The sequence below is a fragment of the Budorcas taxicolor genome, chromosome X (assembly GCF_023091745.1).
Source record: "Budorcas taxicolor isolate Tak-1 chromosome X, Takin1.1, whole genome shotgun sequence".
NCBI lineage: Eukaryota > Metazoa > Chordata > Mammalia > Artiodactyla > Bovidae > Budorcas > Budorcas taxicolor.
In genome coordinates this window covers 60,151,316-60,173,369 of record NC_068935.1, presented here as the reverse complement: position 1 = coordinate 60,173,369, position 22,054 = coordinate 60,151,316, and the positions used below count along the sequence as shown (strand labels likewise).

At 53.2% G+C, this 22,054-nt stretch overlaps 1 protein-coding gene across 1 annotated transcript in view; it reads right to left on the bottom strand.

The window, feature by feature from the left end:
* Window positions 1-20,940, bottom strand: part of ZNF185 (zinc finger protein 185 with LIM domain) — a 51,248-nt gene extending 30,308 nt beyond the window's left edge. The window contains exons 1-15 of the mRNA XM_052663372.1: window positions 20,907-20,940; window positions 20,642-20,765; window positions 20,362-20,427; window positions 18,551-18,592; window positions 18,371-18,448; window positions 17,792-17,881; window positions 16,873-16,959; window positions 16,095-16,178; window positions 15,814-15,855; window positions 14,485-14,559; window positions 9,271-9,357; window positions 6,038-6,142; window positions 4,117-4,215; window positions 1,670-1,765; window positions 791-880 (exon numbers count right to left, since the gene is read on the bottom strand). Coding sequence (XP_052519332.1) covers window positions 791-880; window positions 1,670-1,765; window positions 4,117-4,215; window positions 6,038-6,142; window positions 9,271-9,357; window positions 14,485-14,559; window positions 15,814-15,855; window positions 16,095-16,178; window positions 16,873-16,959; window positions 17,792-17,881; window positions 18,371-18,448; window positions 18,551-18,592; window positions 20,362-20,427; window positions 20,642-20,765; window positions 20,907-20,940 — 1,199 coding nt within the window. The remainder of the gene's footprint in view (window positions 1-790; window positions 881-1,669; window positions 1,766-4,116; window positions 4,216-6,037; window positions 6,143-9,270; window positions 9,358-14,484; window positions 14,560-15,813; window positions 15,856-16,094; window positions 16,179-16,872; window positions 16,960-17,791; window positions 17,882-18,370; window positions 18,449-18,550; window positions 18,593-20,361; window positions 20,428-20,641; window positions 20,766-20,906) is intronic.
* Between the last annotated feature and the right edge of the window lie 1,114 nt (window positions 20,941-22,054).

The window sequence follows — 22,054 nt, the reverse complement described above, 5'->3', positions numbered from 1 at the left end:
TCCTTAGAGGAGCTCTCCTGAGTCATCGCTCCACTCCACTCATCTAAGTAGTACCCTCCTCGCCACCATTACTCTCTTATCTTAGCAACCTTGTTATTTCTTTCAGAGCACTGTTCTTCCCAGGAGTCACAGAGATGTGACTTCTAGTCCTTTGTTCTTCATTATAATTAGGTGCAAAGCTCACGATTGTGGGGAGGACTGTATGAGAAACTAAGTACAGGTCTGTGCACACATGAGGTTCCCCAAAGTGAAGTGGCTGTTGTGATTATTAATGATATCTGGTAATAAAGGCCAGTCAGCCCATGCCTACTGTGATAAGCCTGTTCCACACTCAGCTACATACAGTGCCAAGTAAATACCAGGTTGTTTGGAGTCTTATGTATATACTGTTACCTTTGCTTGGAGGATTCCTATTCACCTTTCAAAATTCAGCTCAAAATCACCTGTTGCATAAGGCTGTGTTCAGCCCCACTTCCCCTATTCCAGTCTGGGCTGGGTTTTGTCTGTGTGCTCCAACCTCCAGAACAGGGCAGGTGCCGTCCAAGTGGGTGCTGATTGAAAGAGTGGGTGACTTCCTGATTATGGAGGACTTTCTGGCTAGATGCAACAAGGTGTACTGGGAGGCTCTGTGGCCTTGGAGGCACAGGCCAGAGGTTTGTAGCTGGAGCTTCAGCCCTCGCCACATCCCTTTGGCTAGTAGGCATCACTGATCTCACCTTCCCAGCCAAGGGCTAATGCATACCGGAGCTGTGTCTCTCCACCACAGAAGCACTGTTGGCTGATGCCTTACCCCTTTGGATTTGTCTCCGTATCCTCCAGGTCTGCCAGGCTGTTGCTCTTCCTGTTGGCTAGGATAGCAGAGGCTGAAATGGCATCAGAGCTGAGGGAGGAAGCACACAGGCCTGCTGAAGCCTCAGACCAAAGAAGACTGGGGGCCCGGGTCTTCCCTTTCCTGGCTGCATTCTCACAGGAAAGGGGGACCTACATGTGCCAATAAAGGCTGCTGTGAGTAAGAGCATCCTGTGAGCCCTGGCTGTGGCCTTAACACTGCAGTTCAAGACTAAGCACTAGTCATGACCAGCTTGAAATCCCTAGGGAAGTGTCCTGCTAGTTTTGGGTTCCAGCATCTTTGCACAACTTACATTTCCTAGGGCTCTGTGGAAATCCAGAAAGATCTTTACTTACTAAATGCTCCACAAATCCATAGCAAAATGGCTTCTCTCCACTGGTGGATTGGTAGATCAAATAGGGCAGAGAAGGGTGCAGCCTGGGAATGTACAACCTCTTCCCATTGCACTTTTGCACCTCCCCAGCCACCTCCAAAGGCTCCTTGGGACTGAGCCCTCTACTGGCTGTCCCTGGGATCCTTCCCCTTGACTACTCCAGAGCAGGGTCTCTTTCTAACCTCCACCTTCCAATGTGTTCTTCTTTGCCACCTCAGCTTGAGTCCCTGTGGCTATGTGCTAAGTTGTCTGGGTCACCTGACTTATCACCTGTACCTCCTCTCCCACTGCCCCCGGTGGGTGGGCTATGTCAGGGCCCCTTCTAGGCTTCCCTGTCCTGTGATGATTGCCTGATGTGAAGATGTCATAGAGCTGAGAAGTGCGAGGGGAAACCTGAGGTGCCAGAGGCAAAGAGGTTGATCATTGGGCAGTTAGCCCACCCTTACCTGGTGGTTGCTGGTGCAGGCTTGCAAGGTTGTAAGTCGGCACTGGGCACCTCCTGATCATCCAGGAGAGGGGTGAAGCCAGCAGGTGAGCACGGCCTGTGGAAGGAGGCCAAGCCTGGTCTTGGTTCAGGACTTTGTGTCTTTATGTCTACTTCCCCCAAGAGAGTGGCTTCTGAAATGGGGTGATAACTGTGTCTGCCTCATACGTTTTCTGAGAACAGCATGTGTGCAAGTATGCTAAGTTGCCCAGTCATGTCTGACTCTTTGCGACCCCATGAGCTGCAGCACGCCAAGCCTCCCTCGGTTCAGTTCAGGTCACTCACTCAGTCGTGTCTGACTCTCTGTGACCCCATGGGCTGCAGCACACCAGGCTTCCCTGTCCATCACCAACTCCCGGAGCTTGCTCAAACTCATGTCCATCAAGTAGGTGATGCCATCCAACCATCTGTCATCCCCTTCTCCTGCCTTCACTCTTTCCCAGCATTACCCTATCCCTCACCATCTACTGAAGTTTGCCCAATTTCATGTCCATTGCATTGGTGATGCCATCCAGCCATCTCATCTTCTGATGCCCTCTTCTTCTGCCCTCAATGTTTCTCCTTCTGTCCTCAATCTTTCCCAGCATCAGGCTCTTTTCTATTGAGTTGGCTGTTCATATCAGGTGACAAAAATACTGGAGCTTCGGCTTCAGCATCAGTCTGGGCCCTAACACATGCTAAAATGCTCTTGTGATTATTACTGGGCCCTGTGGCTATTTGTAGAAGCAGCAACCGTTTGCAGTCTGTTTGTGCCCATCAGTCTGATACAGATTCAGTGGGTGCTGTCTTATGCAGCCTTCCCAGGTATAGGTTGAGTTCTCTGTCTCTGCATGAATCACAGCACTCTGCAAAGTCAGGGCTCATGGAGCACCTGGTCACCTGTACTAGCCTGCACACTCCACCTTATGTTTATTTCCAAACCCACCATAATCAGTAAAATCAGGAAAATGAATGGAAAACGAGAGCGCTTTTTTGTTCATGACAAACAACTTTTTCTTTGGAAAGATCATAAAAGCAAGTCTCTTAACAGTCATTGTCAAAATTTATAACTATAGAAAAAACAGTGTAAAACACTGCATTAAAAGTCATAAAAATCTAGAAGATTCTTCAGATAATTCTGCAAGTTAATATGAGCTTCAGCTTCATTTTAAGGAAACTGAAAACAGAAATCAAAGACTTCAATTTATCACTGGGCATGCACAAGAAGGATGATCTGGATAAACATCCAAAGATGAAGTAATCAAGAACCAAGTCCAGTAATGTTGGACAAGAGAATGGAGTCAACCTGCAGGACCATGCTGGCCAGCACCGTGATACTGGCTGTGGGTGTGGGGCTCTTGCACAGCCCTCCCCACTAGGGGAAGCTCAGAGAACCAAGGCCCTGGCCCCGTGGGATTTCCTGGCACCAGAAGCCCCAGCCTGCCACCCTCTTCCCAGGTGGTCTTGTGCTCCTGATTTGGAAGTGGGGGTCAGGGTTCAGGCATCAGTTGCAAACTAGTAACCATAGGGAGGGCAGCAGCTCCTGGTGGGCTCGGACAAGTAGGGGCAGCTGAGAGGGCCAGTTGGGAAAGCAGAGGAGTCCCTCCTCAGACAGACTGCTGTAGGGCAGGGGTGCTGGCTGGCAAGTGCTTTAGTGGCTCTCTGCAGGCATCACTTTCGCAGTTCCTCTGTGGCCATCTGCTCTGAACCATGAGGGCTGTAGTACAGCTTGGAGCTGAACTATCTCTGCCAACATCTGCACACCTGGACTTTTCCCCCCAGCAAGAGTTATGCTTGGTTTGGAACCACTTGGGGACAGGTGGAACCTTGCCACTCCACAAATCACCTGAGAAAATGGGCCCTGACTCCATCCAAGTACAAGAAGTCAGAGCCCAGGTGGATACACTCGTCTCCCACTTTTTCTCTCTGGGCCACTGCTCTTCCATTCACTGAACCTGAGAGCAGAGCTGGCCAGAGGAGAAAGGTGGGGGTAGGGAGGAGGCTTTGGGGCTTCTGGAAGGGAAGGGAAAAAGCAGAGATGAAGGACTTCCTTCTAGCTTACCATTAGAGCTCAGCCAAGAAGCAAGAAGGCAGTGATTCACCCATCATTCTCTCCTTCCCACAGATCAACCTAGCTCCCCATGTCTACTTTGTGCCTACTTGGGAGGAACTTGAGAGCCAGTGGAAGAGAGTAGGAGAAGAAGCAAGATTCAAAGAGAGGTAAATCTCGAGAGTGGAAAGTCCAGGGACAAAGGATGTGGTGGTGGTGGGAGTGCTGGAGATGGGAGAAGCAGTGGGCAGGACTATGGAAAATGAGCAGTGCTCCGCCCCCAGCAACCCAAGCAGCTGTGGAGGTTTGACCCTGGACTGTCACCAGGAACATGAAAGAATCAGCAACTTGGGGCCACTGGCCTCCCCAGGGTAGCTCACCTTCCTCTCCCAGAGCTGACGTCTGCTCCAACCAAGTCTTCATCTGGGGCGCCCATGGCTTCCGATCCCATGTTGCCATCACTTGACTGTGCAATTGATCTGGATGGGAAAATAAACATTTGCTGATTTACTGGGTCTTGATTTAATGTAATTTAATGTAAATTTGATTTGATGTAATTTAATTCAGTTCAGTTCAGTTCAGTTGCTCAGTCGTGTCCGACTCATTGCCACCCCATGAACCACAGCACGCCAGGCCTCCCTGTCCATCACCAACTCCCAGAGTCCACCCAAACCCATGTCCATTGAATCGGTGATGCCATCCTACCATCTCATCCTCTGTCCCCTTCTCTTCCTGCCCTCAATCTTTCCTAACATTCAGGGTGTTTTCCAATGAGTCAGCTCTTCGCATCAGGTGGACAAAGTATTGGACTTTCAGCTTCAACATCAGTTCTTCCAATGAACACCCAGGACTGATCTCCTTTAGGATGGACTGGTTGGATCTCCTTGCAGTTCAAGGGACTCTCAAGAGTTTTCTCCAACACCACAGTTCAAAAGCATCAATTCTTTGGCGCTCAGCTTTCTTTATAGTCCAACTCTCACATCCATACATGACCACTGGAAAAATGGGCTTTAATTTTACTCAAATTAACATAAATTAATTTAATTTAATGTGCTTCCCTTGTGGCTCAGTTGGTCAAGAATCTACCTGCAATGCAGGAGACCTGGGTTCAATCCCTGGGTTGGGAAGATTCCCTGGAGAAGGGAAAGGATACCCACTCCAGTATTCTGGCCTGGAGAATTTCATGGACTATATAGTCCATGGGGTTGCAAAGAGTCAGACACGACTGAGTGACCTTCACTTTCAGGCATCCTGAGAGCAGTCCTCAAGGACCAGAAGCCCAGGCCTTCAGTTGCCACGCTGTACTGCTTCAACGGAAACCAGGATGATACCAGCACTATTTTAGCTTTCATCCCAAACTTGATGGGCTGGGAGCCAAGAAACAGAGCAAGGGGGCACAATGGGAGGTGGGTGGGGGGATGACCAACAGAAAAAAGGGCAAAATGGTTGGGGCCACTAATAAACCACAGAGCTCAGGGCTGAGGTTCCACAATAAGAAGACGATGGCAGGTGGACAAGCCTGTAGGCTCTTCTCCATTACTAGCTACCAGCTTCTCACTGAGGACGTGCCCAACTCTCAGTCCCTGCCCACCACACCCAGGCTCCCCTGGTCGGACTTCAGGGAGAGGTGAGTTGGATGGTTGCATGATGCTGGGCACAACCAGCCCCTCTGGACTCATCATTCCCTTCTATCATTCTGCCTCCCATCCCTGCACCCCTCCTACATCTCCCTTTGTCCACCGGCCATCCTGGAAGTCCCTGTGAGGTGTTCTGCAAGGGCCCACACATCCTTTGATCACTGACTTCCCTAAACCTCCAGCTCAGTGGCCTTGCTTGCCATGGCTGTCCACAGGGTTGCTTTCCATAGAGTAAAGGCAGAATGAGGTTGGGCTGAGGGCTGGGGTTGGGGTGGCCTGGCCTACAGTTTTGTCCTCCTCTAGAGTTTTGTCCCGGAGAAGGCAATGGCACCCCACTCCAGTACTCTTGTCTGGAAAATCCCATGGGTGGAGGAGCTTGGTAGGCTGCAGTCCATGGGGTTGCTAAGAGTCGGACATGACTGAGTGACTTAGCAGCAGCAGCAGCAGAGTTTTGTCCAAGTGGCTCCCTGAGGGATCTTGGCAGAGGCCAAACCTTCTCCAGGCCTTATGCATTCCTTCATTCATTCTTTCAACAGATATTCATTGTGGACCTGCACCCCAGACACTGGGGACACAGTGAGGAATGGAACAGCCCTGGTCCCAGCTCCATCCACTGACCTTGGATGGGGGGGCCACATGGGCTCTGGTCCCTGCACTGAGTTACCTTTCAGAGTCTGCATCAGGGCTCCTGAAGGCTCCTTCACCAGTCAAGTTTCTCTTGGGCTCTCTGGGGTGAGGGACCTCTTTGTCTTTGGAACCTGAGGAAGACCTATAGTGGAAAGAAACAGAAGTTAAGCACCCACACTTAAGTGGGGGCAGCTACCTCATCCCCAAATGCTAACTTTCTCCAAAGAGCTTAAATCCTGATGTTGCAGGATTGGCTCATTATCAAAATCTACTAACAACTACTATTGATTGACTGTCAGACCCCATTCTCATGACTGCGTGCATTAGCTCTTCACATCAACCCCACAACATGGTCACTGTTCTTATCCATGCCCACTTTCCAGATGAGCAAAATGAGGCACAGAGGACTTGGAGTGACTCCTCCCACGTTCCACAAGTAACAAGAGGAAGAGCTGAGATTTGAACCCAAGCAGTCTGGCTTCTTCAGAGTTTTGGACTATAATCTTCTATGGGGTAAAATTGATCCTACCCTCTTGATTCAAACTCCCTGCATTCTCTCTGAGGTCATCAGGGAGTCTCATGGTGCCAACTCCAACAGAAACACTCCCGTCATTGTGACCATTCAGGACCACTGACCCAGTGGGTAACTTCCACCTTTTCTCCCCCATCCATCCATCATGACTCTGTGTCACTGCTTCCTACTTGCCTTGCCACACCTTCCTTATCTCTTCCACCTATTTCTCCTCTTCTGCCCCTTAAATGTTGGTGTTTCTGGCATTCCTCACCATCTGCATGCTTTGCCACTGACCTTGGTCACCTCCTCTGCTCCCATGGTGTCAACTGTCATTCTGAAGCCAATGACATCTGCCTTTCCCCACTTCTCCATATACTCACTACTTCCTGGACTAGCCCTCAGGAAGTTCACCCTCGACATGGCCAGAACTGACCACCCTCCCCAGCTGCCTCCAGGGGAATGACCAGGCAGCCACCACCTCCACAATATGGTCTGTGCTCAGTTTGCTGGCTCCTCTCTCCTCGAGCCCCTTGACATTGTACCCCATGTAAACATAAAACTTGAACCCCATTATTTCCACTCTCATCCCTCTGCATAGAACATGGAAATCTCTTGAGCCCTGACCTCTCTCTGAAAGCTCAACCACAAACTCTGAAAGGCCTCCTAGTAAGGTCATCATAAACAGTGATTTGTAAAGTACTAAGTATAGCATCCTACCCTGCCCTCTACCCCTAGCCCCACTACTGTAGTGAGTTATGGAGCAAAAAGTGTGGGGTGGGAGTCAGGCAGGTTAGGTGGGAATTGTGGATCTGCCTGCTCTTGACCATGGGACTTAGCAGTTACTGAACCATTCAGGGTCTCAGTTTTCTCATCTGTAAAATGGACACAGTGATTGCATCTACATCCTGCATGGGGACGTGGGCTGTTTAGGGCAGGGCAGGGCTTAGTGAATTCGATTAAGAGTTTTCCCTCTTTCTTCCTTTTCTCCAACTTGATTTTCTATTGGAAAGTGGGAGAGGGCACTCCAGGGGATCTCAGTGGGCTGTTATAGCTTTGCCACTTTCAGACAAAATGTCAGAGGTCGTAAGGGGCACACAGTGCAGACCTTCCTCAGAGACAGCCTGGCTTCCTTCTGTGTCTCTCAGGGTCACTTTGCCCTTGTTTCCCAGGTACTGGTCACCTTAAGGAAACCAGTGAAGCAGCTTCCAGTGTTGCCATATTAAAGACATTGTCACACTGGGTGGTTCTCAATTATTCCAGCAATAAATGCTACTGTGGTCCTGTTCTGGGACAGGCTCTGGGCTCTCCAGGAAATCGGGGTTCTTGGGGCAGAGCCATCTGTGTGTGGACAATCGTGACTCTGTAGAAGACTCTCTGTGTGAGCTCAGCATGGAAAGCCCTTCACAGAAAGACACACAGGTGAAGGAGGTGCAGCAGATGGGAGACGTCCTGGCTGAGACTGAACAATGCAAATGGGAAGGGCATCCCCAGCAGAGCCTACAACCTGCACAGCCAAGTGGGGCTGGGGAAGGCTGGAGGGCAAGGTCCAGGGAAGAGGGTATATAAAAGGAGCCAGGAGGGGGTGGATGGGCCCCATCAGGCAAAGTAGAGTTCAGGCTGCAGCGCCTAAAAGGAAGGGGGTGTTGCAGGGGTTTTCGCCAGGCCTGGCAGAGGACTACTGCTGCCCTTTAGAAATGGCACCCAGGTAGAAATATGAAGATTCTGGGATGAGGTGAGTGATAGAGGAGGCCAGGCCCTAGGGAAGGGAGTAGGGACAGAAATATCTCTAAAACGAATGGACAGGACTCAGTGCCTGACTGGGCCTGGGGTGTAGAGAGGGAGGAGCCAAAGAAGAGAGTCAAGGGACCCACAGATCCATCAGGAGTCATTTTGGATGTCAGTTCCTCCAGGAAGCCTTCCTTAACCACCCCCACCACCATGAGGGTGAGAGGCCCTTGCTTGGAGCTCCCACTGCCCCAAGGATTAGCCTGGGTGTCCAGTCTGGCATCACTCTCCAGACTCTGGCCTCATTAGATGGGGTCCCAATCTGTCTGCTTCATTTCAGCCTCCCAGGTGCTGGCATGGAGGCAGGTGAGTAGCTAAATGAGCAGGAGTCAAAGTGCCACAGAGAAGCGCAGAAGTCTCCCTCCCTCTGCAGGTCTCTCCTCCCTGCTCAGATTTCCAATTGCTCCCACCTCAGCTTTGCTGGACCCATCCCCCCATCCCCCAAGCCCTGCCTGCATGTCACCTGACTGTCTGCCCCCTACCTCCAAGTAAGCCTGAGTCCACTGTGCTCCCTGCTGGTTGTGCATTTCCCTAAACCGCCCTACTCCTGAACTGTTGAGGCTGATCCAGTGACCCTGCCCCATTCCTTAGTGGCCTGGGGGCGGGGGTGGGGCTCCACAAAGCCCAGATTCCCACCCAGTACAGCTGGCTGTTCCCATCCTCAGGGTCCAGCTGGGTGAGCCATCACTTCCAGGGGCTCCTGGCACATGGCTAGGTCGGCATCTCAGGCCTGACCACACATGTGTCTGTGTCTGCCTCCCCCCATCAGGCAGACAGTCAGCAACTCCAGACAGGGGGTCCCCAGGGCTTCATCTGTTCTCCCATGGAACCAAGTGCTTGCTCCCAGGAGTTCTGGAGGGAAATGGGATGGGGCAAAGAATCCAGGTTGCTCATTTCTCCCACCAACAAGCCCACAAACCTCATCACTTGCAGCCTGGCCCTGCTGCGCCCATCTCTAGAATCATGTGTACCTCATTCCTTCCAGGTGTGGGGCCACCAGGTGGAGTCCTGCTCCGAGTGTTGTGATCTGCAGGCGGACAGTCTCCTCACCTCTTGCACTGCAGCCAAAAGAGAGAGGTAGAGAGTTGCTGGTAAGCAAGGCCTCCCCTTCTCCATCTGTGCTGGGGGTCCCAGGCTGTCCTCTCTCAGGAGCGTCCTGGCTAGTGCAGTGGGACACCCAGACCTTGCCCCTCCCTTTTTTTCTCTTGTCTCCTCCTTAGACTTGAGTCTTCTTGGTGCTGCAGCTGAGCTTGGGCCACTGACCTCCATGTCCCAGAGGAAGGGGACCAAAGGATCTCTTAGCAGTCTTGTATTCTTGATCCCAGCCTCCTTCAGACACAGTGAGGGGCCTTCTGGGTACAGAGGTGAGCCCTGTTGGTGGCCGCACTGCAGCATCCAAAGTGGCAATTTGTTAGTTCATGGGCTGATGGGAACACATGGTGAGCGAGATGCCCAGGAAACCTACACACCAAATCTGGAGTGACAGCCAGTGAAAGGGGAGACTCAGGGCTTGAAGGTCAGAGAGCAGGTGTCCATGAGCAGCAGCCCGGGCAGGATCAGACATTCTCAGCCCTCAGAAGGTCCCTTTGAGCGTTCCCTTGCTTAGAGCCTGGTTGAGAGTGACTGCACACAGCCCTCCAATTCCACTGGATTTTGTGTCCCCATTGCAGGGCCTGACACCCAGGAGGATCTGGCTGTGTTGATGTTTAGGGCTGGAGAGAATCTAGAACATTCTGGCTTTGTGGGGTTCCCCTTCACTCCAAACCACACCTATTATGTCCACATTACAGCCACTCACTCCTTCCTTTGGTTGTCCCTGGCCACTGGGGTACAGGTAGGGGTGAGTCCCAGGCCTGCCCTGGGGAACAGGGGATGAGGGCCAAGTGGCATGGGTGCTGACACAAGTAACCTGTAGGGCCATGCCCAAATCAAGCCCCAAAGGCACCTGGAAAGTTCCATGGAGGAGTAGCTCAGCCCAAACTCACTGGAGGGAGACAGAGGGAGAAGGGAGGAGGTAGAGGCCAGCAGGGCTCTTAAAGACAGAGACCAGATCGACTGTGGCAAAGAAAGTCCACAAGATGTGCTTGAGGTGGGGGTGGGGCCTTGACATGATCAGGCACATCAGGAAGGACACTCGGGGGTCCCAGGAGGAGGAGGGGTGCGTGGGGGGCAGGATGGAGACAGGGAGCCCCTGGAGGGCAGGTCAGTGAACTGCTCATCTCTGTACCTTCTGGGCACTGAGATGACGAGAGAAAATGGAAGGGCTCCGGCGGACAGGGCTTCTCTACACACGAAAGCCCAGAGGGGGCCTGGTGCACATGGGTAGCTCTGATCTCAGCCCATCTCCATTCGTGATGACCATGAAGACAGCCTGTTGTTCCTTTGTGCCAGGGAGCAAGGACACGTTCCACTTGGGGATGTCACAGGCAAGTAAAGCATACCTTCTCCCTGGCATTTCTAGTTCTGTCAGACAGGAAACAGGAACCAAGCGCTGCCTCAGCTGGCGCCTCTTCCTCAACGCTTGCCTCCAGAGCGATTTTGACTTAAAGGCTCAGCCCCCATGGATCCTGCTATGAGTGGCATTGTGTCCATCTTAAAAGATGTGCTAAAGCCCCTGGTATCTGTGAATGTGACCTTATTTGGAAATAGTGTCTTTGCAGAGGTAAATATTTACAATGAGATTGTATTGGAGTAGAGAGGGTGCCTTATAGAAAGGGGACAAATACACAGAGGGAAGACAGCCATGTGATGGCAGAAGCAGAGGTCGGAGTGATGCATCTACATGCTAAGAGGTGCCAAGGACTGAAGCTGAGAGAAAGGCCTGGAACAGACTCTACTCCAGAGCCTTCGGAGGAGCACATAGCCCCACTGACACCTGCCTTGATTTAGGACTTCTGGCCTCTAGAACTCTGAAAGCATGCATTTCTGTTGTTTAATCCACCCAGTTTCTAGAACCCTTTCAGGGAAGCCCCAGCAAATTCACACAGGGGCCTTCCAGCCTCTCCTCCTCTGCAGCCAGCAGCCTCGCCCCTCTCCAGACCCTCAACCACCCACAGCTCTAGTTCAATCTGAAGTGGTCGGCCAGGTTGAGAGCTGCTGGAGGCCAGAAGCTCTTATCCAGTGAGGCCGCAGCTGCAGGTGGGAATGCAAGTGGCCTGTGCCAAAGGACTCATCCAGCTTAAAGAGGGAGAGAATTCAGAGAGGGAGGACAGAGGAGCTCCTTCTCGGCTGCCCATGGTAGCATTTCCCTCTGACACCAATAGAGGGCAATATTGGCCTTTTCATTTGATGATGGACTTCCCTGGTGGCTCAGACAGGTCTGCCTACAATGCAGGAGAGCCGGTTCAATCCCTGGGTCAGGAAGATCCCCTGGAGACAGAAATGGCAACCCACTCCCATACTCTTGCCTGGAGAATTCTATGGAAAGAGGAGCCTGGCGGGCTACAGTCCATGGGGTTGCAAAGAGTTGGACACGACTGAGCGACTTCACTTTCTTTCACTGTCTTTTTCTGCAGCTCAAGAAGCACACAACCGTACCAGCACCAAGGCACTGCACAAAGGACTTCACGTGCATTATCCCATTTAGTCTTTTGGACAGCCTCTGGAGATAGGTATCACTGCTCCCTATTGCTCCCTATTTTACATATGAGGACCCTGAGGCACAGAGAGGTAAAGGGACTTACTCAAGGCTACACAGCCCATAGAGGGCAATGCAAGGGTTTTGCCTCGTACCAGAAGCTGTGCTCTTACTGACGGCTCCTTAGTTCCTCTGCCAGGCAGCATGCTGGGGCCCAGACTTACCTGATCAGGTGAAGCAGAGAGGCAAGAAAGCTTGAGCCGTGCTGTGATGGGGGCAGCAGCCAGGCCTGGGGCTCTCACACAGGCTAGTGTCAATGAGAGGGGGTATCCGAGAATGTGCACTTTGGAAGATGGGCAGGAGTTATCCTTCACATCAAGAGTGGGGAAATGAGATGAACCCAAGAAACTAGGCCACATGGTACATGGAGCCAGGGCCACTGCCATAGGTGGGCTGTTGAGGTGGGGAGGGAAAGGGACGGAAGAGATGATGGAGATGGGAGCTCAGATTTGGACACTTGGTACTGAGGGGCCTTTGGGGCACCCAGGCAGGTCAGGGGTCCAGAGTGGGATGGGGCATCCTGCTGTGGCACTCTTTTTGTTCCCCTGTAGGGTTTGGCGCCTGAGACAGGGGTGCCCCTCCTAGTTGGCCACAAACCAGCTATTTTGGTTCAATCCCTGTTCCCCAGTGGTCTGGGCTCCTTCAGGGATACAACCAGACCTGGAATTCTAGATAACTAGGCAGGCAGGAGCCGGGCATGGGGGGCTGATGGTGACCCCCTGAGTCACTGCAGGGCCTCATGGGGGAAGCGTCAGACAGGAAGGCTGCCTGGGACCAGCCAGCAGTTCATGGCAAAGGTACCTTGTGGTTTGCAAACACTAATGGAAGAGCCTTCCTGACCAACCACTATCGCATACTTATGGTGGGGGACTTGGTTATGGCGGCCCGACCAAGACAGACAGCCACTTTGCTGTGACAGCCAGGTGGTAGGTAGTAAACATCCAAAGGAGTTTTCTGGAATAAATGCTAAAATGCCTGTCAATTGATAACACAACCTAGTTCTCCTTCTCTGTGCTTTAAGAAAGCATGTGAAACCAACATTAATTGCTTTTTTTTTTTTTTTTCCAAAACAGAAATTAAGGAGATCTCTGGGTTGGGGAATCTGGAGAATAGAATGGTTATCCACTCCAGTATTCTGACCTGGAGAATTCCATGAACTGTATAGTCCATGGGGTCACAAGAGTCAGACAGGACTGAGAGATTTTCACTTTCACTTTTCAAAAATGTGCTTTGTTTTTGGTAAATTGTGTCCCCTCCAAAATTTATATATTTACATCGTAATCCCCAGTACCTCAGAATGTGAGCTTATTTGGAATAAGGATGTTTCAGATATAATTAAGATGAAGTCATATTGGAGTAGGGTGGCTCCTAGTCTAATATGACTAATGTCCTTATAAGAAGAGGAGGTCAGGACACAGACACACTGAGGAAGACCTTGTGAAGAAATTCAGGGAGAAGACAGCCATTTATACACCAAATAGAGAGGTCCTAGTAGAAATCAACCCTACTGACATTTTGATTTCAAACTTCCAGCCTGCAGAACTGGGAGACAATACATTTGGCTATTTGTGTCAACCAGTTTGTGACCCTTTGTTCCAGCAACGCTGGCATACTAAGCCCTCGTATTCCATCAATGCTACCTCGTGAAGAGCTCTTAAATTTTCCTGTTGCTCTGGCTGTGACCTGCGACTGGCCTTGAACTCCTGCAGTTTTCTCTGTCCTCCACCAATCTGGGCTGTAGCAGGTTATCATATCTCTCTCCTGGCACAGAAGAGATGGCCCCAAGGACCAAGGTCACATACAAATGGTTGAGGGGCTCGAGTCAAGGAGGGGCGTGTGGACATGCAGTGGCATTACAAGACCCGTAACAGCTCCAGGGGCAGTGGCATTCTCACAGGACTTAGCATGATTCAGCTCAGAGTACAAAGAGGTATTGATTGCCTTTTGCCTGCAGACAAAAGAGAGCACCATTATCTGCCCAACACTGTAGGGCTCTGAAATCAGGGCAAATCAAAGCGCTGCCTGGAGTGAGATCACCCGCAATCAGACTCCCTGCCCTGTCACCCCACTGCCAGAGCCTCCCATCTCATGGGCTCATGGGCCAGAGCCAGTTCCTGGCACCCACCTGGGCTCAGCATGAGCTCCACCCAAATGGCCCGTGACACTTTGGCTCTGCCCCTGTCTGCACTGGCAAAGAAGGAGGCGGAGGACAGCGTTGGCAGGGTAAACTTGATCAACTTACAGGAGAGCCTTAGACGAGTACCCTGGCTGCAGACCACCTCACATCCCACAGTTGGCCACTACAGTGCTCAGTGGTGCAAGGGTTAAGTTGACACAGATAAGCACCAGACAGACAAGACTGAAGCACTCTCTCCCAGAAGACCAGGCTGTTTTGCTCCTTTCAACCTCAGGACATCAAGCCAGACAGGCCCTTACTGATTTCAGTGTCCCATCCTGTCACTGGGCACATGGGGACACTGACCCTGAGGCCCTGTAAGGAGATGACCTGGCAGTCACCAGCCATTGGCAGAGGTGAGCAACTGATTACCTGCTTGAGCCAGCAGGGAATCTCGCCAGAGCAGGTGGGTCCTGGCTTTTCTCAGAAGACCCATCCTCATCCACCCTTTGGGAAAGAAGAGAAACAGATACACTTGGGGCCTGAATGACATGCTTTCTTTCAGTCATGTTGGTGGCTGAGTGACTGCAGTTTGGGATAAGGACAGGACATGGGGTTGAATAGTGTCCTGACAAAATTCATGTCTGCCTGGAGCCTGGCAACGTGATCTTATTTGGAAATAGTCTTTGCAATCAATTTATCATCAAGTTACAGTGAGGTCATACTGGGGTAGAGGGAGCCCTAAATGCAACAACTGGTGTCCTTATAAAAGGGAAACTTGGACACAGACACACAGAGAAAAGAAGGTGTTGTGACAGTGGAGGCAGAGGTAGGAGTGATGTGTCTGCAAGGCAAGGCCTGCCAGCGACACCAGAAGGTGGGAGAGAGGCCTGGGACGGCTCTATGAGGTTCCTGAGGCTGCCATGACAAAGTACTACAAACCGACTCTTGGTGGGAACTTGTCTCTAAGATCATGCTGGCTGTATTCTGGTCAGCATTTTTGGTCTTCCCACCTCTGAGTCTGCACAGCTGGTCCCTCTGCCTGGAACACTTGGCATGCCAAGTTCCCCTTGTTTTTCAGTCCTCAGCTTGTCATAGATGTCTTCCCTCTCTATCCAACAGAATAGCCCTAAGTTCAGCTTTCCAGAAGTTTTTTTCCCCTGTCCTCCCCAAGTACTCTCCTCTCCCAGAAGATGTCCTGTCCCCTCACTCAGCGGAAGCATCCTGATGTCCTGATCGTGGCCCACTGGCTCTTGTTCAGCCTTTAGGACCCATCTCCAATGTCATGGTCACTTCCAAGGGCCTGGTCAGCCAGGGATTCTCAATTACCCCTCCTGCCAAGGCATTGTCCAGCCAACCTCTGGTAGGGTGGGAAGGAGTGCCAAGGAGCAACTGCTTTCTTCCCTGGTACCTACTGTTGCTGCAAAACCCCAGAGGCCAGTGTGCAAAACCCCAGTGTTTCCAAGAAACACTATAGCTCCATCTTGCGTCAGGGACCTGGTCCTATTGGCCACTGGCAAATGGAAGTTTCTCGTCACCAGCCGTGTTCTCTGAGTCACGCTCCTGCCTATGCAGCATTGCTTGCAAGGGTCTTCTGTGCCACCATGGCCAACCATGGGCTTCCTTGGCTTCCAAACAGAAGCCACCAACTCTGCACAACTCCCTCTGCTCAGGTATAGCAACTCCATCTCCCCTGCACCCACTCTCAGCTCACTCCACCCCTATGAATGCAAGAGCTCACCTCCCTTTGCCCACACTTACCTCTTGGCAATGAACGGGGCCAGTGTCTCCTGGGCAGGGCTGCTGAAGGAGGCAGAAAGGTGACGTGTTCGCAGAAGCCACAAACATGTGACATCATCCCCAGCACCCTGCCTGCCCTGATGGCAGCAGCCAGACCTCTCAGGTTCCCAGAAAGTACACGTGGGGTCCCTGTCAACCCACTGTCACAGGCAGAGAAAGAGCAGAGCCCTGAGGGGAAAGGACCTGGCCCAGAGTATGGAGCAGGTGGGTGGCCCTGCTGGGTCCCCTGCTGAGCAGCTCACCCAGCGTTCTTCTTGGCCGCTGACAGGACGTAGGAGTGCTCCCGGGGAGCTGTCTTCCTCACCACACTGCTGGCAGCCTCGGACCTGGGGTGGCACAGAGAGGGGGCAGCTAATGCATGAGGCAGGGCAGCTACTCAGGAAGCAGAAAAAAGCTTTAGTGACCTACCCGAGAGCCCACACTTAGCAGGCTGCACAGTGGGAAATCAGTGCCTGGCAGCCTGGCCTGGAGCTCTTAGCTCTTCCCTCTGCTACTGTTGACTCTGCCCTTAGCATTGCCCGTCTGCTGGGCCTTCAGCATGGGGGCCTTCGGTGCATTTCCAATGTCAAGGACAGGCCAGCAGATGTTGGCACTGGGGGGCAACAGGCTGAGGTTGGGACCTAGCTGTGCCCAAGCACCCAGCCCTCACTTTGGGACAAGGGGCACAGGCCCCTCTAGAGCCTGGCCCTCTCCCCAGCCATATGCAGGTGGCTTGTCCCTGGGCACCAGGCACTGCCTACTTTGGTCCAATTTGCTCAGGACCCTTTTGAACAAACTAATAGAGAAATTCCTCGTTACCTCGGTTCTGCCCTCGTAGAAAGTTCCTAAGAGGGGGCCCCCAGGCAGGCCCAGCGCTGAGTGGGTGGTTCAGGGACTCCAGGAATGCTCCCTGTTGCTGGCGGCCACCCTCCAACAACAGACAAGACAGATGCTCCATATGTCATGCACGATCCCTGTCTCCCCAGGTGGTGGAGACTTGGGCCCTGCCCTGTCCATGGGACACCCAGCAGGCACCGTTACCTCCGTTTCTGCTCATCAGAAGAGAAGCGTACCTCCTCCTCTTCAGCAGCTCTTGATGCTGAGCTGCACCTGATGTTGTAGGGGGCCCTGGGTGGGGGATTGAAGATGCTGCCAGTCATGGCCCCTCCTCCCTCGACCACCCTCACACCATTCTCTGTCATGCCCTCTGCAGCTTGGCCTCCTAACTTATAAGAACAACAACATGTGTTAGCCTGGCTGCCCCTGGACTCTGTTCAAGCCACTCCCTCTTGGAAAGCTAGACTTGCTATCTCTCCCTGTTCCCACCCTGATTGTCCCCCAAGACCCAGTTCAAGCCTCATCCCCTTCTGCAGAGAGATTCCCTAGTTGCTCCATGTCAGTGGATGATGGTGACAGGGGACAAGCAAGATGTTGGGCCCCTGGGAATGCAGGCACAATCCACATCTGTCCAGACCCTGCCCTGCTAGGTCTACAGGAGGGGACCTTGTGTGGGGCCACATGGGGAGCTCCAAGGGGGACCCCAAAGATTGACATACAAGAAGCAACCCACATTTAGTTACAAAGTGCCCATAGCTGACAGGCTGCCAGGGCCAGCAGCACTCTTGGACACATCAGGTGCTAGGCCAGCCTGGCCCAGTCCAGAAAACAGTCAGGGCCATGACCCAAAACGCTTTCTCTAGACCCACCAGCTCCTTCTGCAAGCTTCCTACAGCCCCTGATTTGCCTGAGATCAGAAGTACAAGGTGTACAATGTCCAACTTTCCGGGGCTTGCCACCCTCTGGTGGGGTCCAGGGCACAGTGGCAACTGGCAAGGAGGTCAGAGTGGCAGGGCAGCAGTCTGCATTGTGCTCAGAGGCAAGCAGGCAGCTGCCCTCAGCGGGCCCCATGTTTGGGCCCTAGAAAGAGGGAACCAAGTTGGGTCTGCGATTGCCTACTCACAGCTTCTTGTAATCCTCTGTGGTCATCTTGTAGCCAGAGGAGGAGGGGCGGGGAGGGCCAGTGGGAGCTGCTTTCCCCAGACTGGCCATGCTAGAGAGACAAGGAGTTTTCAGGTGTGTACCCGCAGGCCCCCTCTTGCTTCCACATTTGCCTCCATGGCCCAGCAGGCACATGACAGGTGGACAAGTGGGTGCTGGTGCCCTTTCCTCTTTGCTCTAAGCCCTGCCAGATACCCTGGACATGTGCACCACCCTGAGCAAGGCCACCCTCTTGCCATAGACAGGCCCAGCCCCCTTGGTCCTGCTTTTCTGACACCAGGTTCAGCCTGTTGAGAAGATGGCGGCCCAAAGCACACAACTCAACACAGCTGATCAGCAAGTCTGGGCTCTGCACAGCCTCTTCCCTGTGACTCTGTCCTGGTGACCCTGTGCCACGACTGGCACAAGGACAAGGGCATTGGTCGTGTGGTCCAGGGCCCTTCCTTACACAGGAAGAGACCTAACACCTACCACCCCCAGTGACAGGCAGTGGACTCCCATACCTCCCACTGGACAACTGGCCAGCACCCTGTGAACATACCTTTTGGGGGCTCCATTGGCCTTGGGGAAGTGCTGGTGAGGCTGGGACGAGCTGTCCACAGGCTTGGTGAATACTCCGCTGAAAGAGAGTCCGGGAGAAGCAGCCTGGTGAGCCCCCTGGGAGAAGCCAGGGCCATGTGGGTGGGCATGGGGAGGCGGGCAGGCTCCTGCGGTCACCTACCGGATGATATAGCCCGTGGGAGCCCTCGTGCTCAGGGGCCTGCTGAGGGAAGAGAAGGTAGGATGTAAACTGAAGTCTCATGGGTGGGCCCAGGCTGCCCGATGACAGTAAAAGGGGTGGGCTGGTGGGTGTCCCAGTGTGGTCAGAACAAGGGGAGCAAGAGGTGCCGGTTGCTTCTCAAGACAGCCAGCCACATCTGCATCCCTAGCCAGGATGCCTGTCCTGGTCTGCCTGTCTCCCTCATGCTCCCCAGGAAAGGCTGATTCTTCTGGGCCCTGGCTCACCGCTGGTGCCCAGGAAGGTATGTTCCATGGCTGGGCATGAACACAGAGGTATCCCATCCAAAGTCGTGTTTCTCCCTGTTCTGCTGGGCCCCAGTGCTCCCCTGAGCAGGTGTTCTTCTGAGATGGATGACAACACTCCCTACCTCTACCCTCAGAGCTGACCCAGCTCAGGCTGGAGGCTCTATGGTCAGAGGCTGTGGGCTGAAGCCATGTTAGGTAGAACCCCTAACCTGATCTGATGCCCCAATCTGCCCAGTACTCTCCAAGAAGACTCATGAGGACCCAAGGGGTGGAGCCCAACCAGGAGCCAGTGAAGGCCAGCTATCCTTTACTTCCCGTTCAGCTCCGGCCTCCCTCCTCCAGCTCCAGTGGGATGCCTTCACTCCCCACCTCGGCGGCCAGGAGTACTCAGAGGAGTCGGGTGAGGGATGTGGGCAGGGAAGATTAGGCTGGAGTAGCGTGGGATGGTCTTAAGACCACCCCTTTAAAGGGACCTACATAGGCAGGTGGCACGGGTACTGCCCTCCATCCCCACAACTCACTTGGGCTGGGAGCAGAGCAAAAAATGTCACTTATCGCATGTGTTTTCCAAACATACTACCAAACCAAAGCCCAGGCTGAGAACTGCACCCTCAAAGTAAACATACCCCACAATGAGTAGATTATCTTTGAACTATGCTCAGGCTCTTGCCAACTGCCAACTGCTATCACAGTCGGCAATTCTATCCTTTAAGCTCATCTCTCTACTTGGGTCAGGCCCATTTACCCTGCTAGGATGTCAGTTCCCTGAGGAAAGGGTTGTGTCCTCTGTGCCCAGTACAGGACCTGGTAGGTGACAGGTGCTGAGTCATTGAGAGATTCTGGGCAAGGCCACCATGACCAGAGGCAGCCCATTGGGCTACCACTGAACTTGGACCCCACCCTTCCAGCTGTGGCCACTGTCCTCAACTGCCAACCGCTGGCTCTTTGGAACAAGGATCAAGGCTGAATTTAGCGCCCCCACCCCCTGCCAACCTCAACCCTAACCCTAATTCTCTATCCCGTAATGCTAACCCCCTACTTTTTAGGAGTAGTTCCTCCTGATCTGGGCAGGATGTGCTGACACTTCAGAACCGCCCTGGACACCTCTATGCAAAAGTGCTTGAAATAGAGAGGAGAGCCAGCTGTCAAAACATGTCATCTTGAACGTGGAGACAGTTGGAGCAAGTGTTTGAGTCTGCCCTGGCACTCTGATTACCTATACAATGGAGTCATATGTGACTCTTGAAGACCCCAGAGGATCTCAGAGACATTGTCTGCACCCCTTTGGGGGTGTTCAGTGACAATTTTGGTCTCAGTTCACAGCTGAAGTCACGGAGGTGTAGCTGGAGAGGCAGCTGGCCCCAGGGGACCTGCATCCAGTCATTCCTGTGCTCCTTTTCCCAGGAAGTGGAAAAGCCGTCCTTCCAGTGGAGTTCAAAGGCCTCCCTGTCCCCCGAAGACTGCAGTGCGGGCCCACCCACCTGCCATCTGGGAAGCACCTCTCACCTGGCCTTCGGGACCTCCCCAGCTGATGAAGGCGAGGTGGCACGAGTCCAGCTGGAGGGCAGCTCACTGAGCAGAGAAGGAACACAAAAGAGGACTGCTACATGTACCTCAGGAACTTGGCCCACCATTCCCATCACACCTTCTCCTTCCCCAGCCCGTGTCCACATTGCACACTCTGGCAGTGGGCTCTTCCCACCCTGGGACTGGTTTAATGTAACCCATGGAGTGCCATCCCATGCCCAACCTGTTGCTGCCAGCCCTCCCAGCCTCCCAGACTTACAGGGTGCGGCCCTCCGATTCATCCTGTTTGGTGATCCAGCTCTTGTCCCCCTTCAGCGTGGTGCGAACCTTCATCTGCTTGAGGACAGTATTGCGCTCTTCCTCGCCTGCTGGGAGAGGCTTCCCTGGTGGTGGCAAGGCCAGACAGCCTCAGCAGGGGCGCCCCACCCCAGGGCCCTGAGGCCTGCTTGCAGCCCTCCCCATACACTGCTCTCACTCTGCTAACTTGTGGCCAAGTCCAGGCCCAGGGGGCACCCAGACCTCACCTTTGCTGCTTCCTCCAAGAGCTGAGATGTTCATGGCGTTCACTCTGAACGTCCTTTCTCAGTAGATTCAACAGGGCTCCTGGGGGCAAAGGCAAGCACACGGTTTGTTACTTCTTGTATTTATAATGGCTTATCACCATAAGGTCCTTGGCACACTGAGACCTTCCAGACTGTCCTCTGGGCATGGGGAAGCCAGAGCTGGTGAAGTCTGGCCAAAGGGCCCCTCTGGGCAGCACATCGTACATCTGCCCAGGGCCACTCACCTTGGGGAACGCATGGCCTGTCTGTTGGGGGGATGGATCCAGGAAGAGGGATGGGGGAAGGATAGAGGCTGGGGGACAGTCTCTTTGGGGTTGGGCTGTCTCTCTCACTCCTTAGTGGCCATCTGACAGACCTTGAAGGGGTCATCTAACCTCTCCCTCTGACTTGCCTCAGTGTCCTCATTTATAAAATGGGAATTTAAAAAAAAAGTCTATCTTTCAGGACTGCTGTGAGGACAGAAGACACCAATATTCTTGCAACTGCCCAGCACAACCTAGCACAGTGATCATAGTGACTCTTAGCCTGTCCTTAGTCAGCATGGCCTGGAGGTGTCAGCCCTGTGTGGCTCGAGGGTAGGCTCTGTATCCAATGGGCAAGCCCTTGGGCACCAGGTGAGGTGTTCTGTGCTCTGATTTCTCTTCCTCACTTTGTCTTCTAGCCTCATTGTTGCCTTTCTGCCCCTGAGGCAAGTGCTGCCCTTCCGTGGCCTGTGAGGGCTAGGCCATGGTAGTCTCTGAGGCCTCCCAGGTCCAGGAGGGGCTGGAGAAGGGAAGCTAGCTCTCCAGGATGGAACTGACTGAAGATGGCTTGAGTCAAAGCACTGACCCACCACAGCTTGTCCCTTGGGCCTCAGGAGCGGGTCAGGAGGCTTCGGTGAGTGGCCGTGACAGGAAGCAGAGCCCCTGGCTCTGCCCACACAGCCCTAGGCACAAGGGTCTCCCTTTTAGAGGCCCGCCATCTTCTGGGCCCCTGCAGGGCCAGGGCCTGAGCAGTTGGGCCATGCTGCTAGCTGGCAAGTCCAGGACATGTTTTCACGAAGGTCAGGGGCACAGTAACATGGGCAGGGCAGGGCAGGGCGCCAAGAGCAAACCAAATTTGCCATGTCA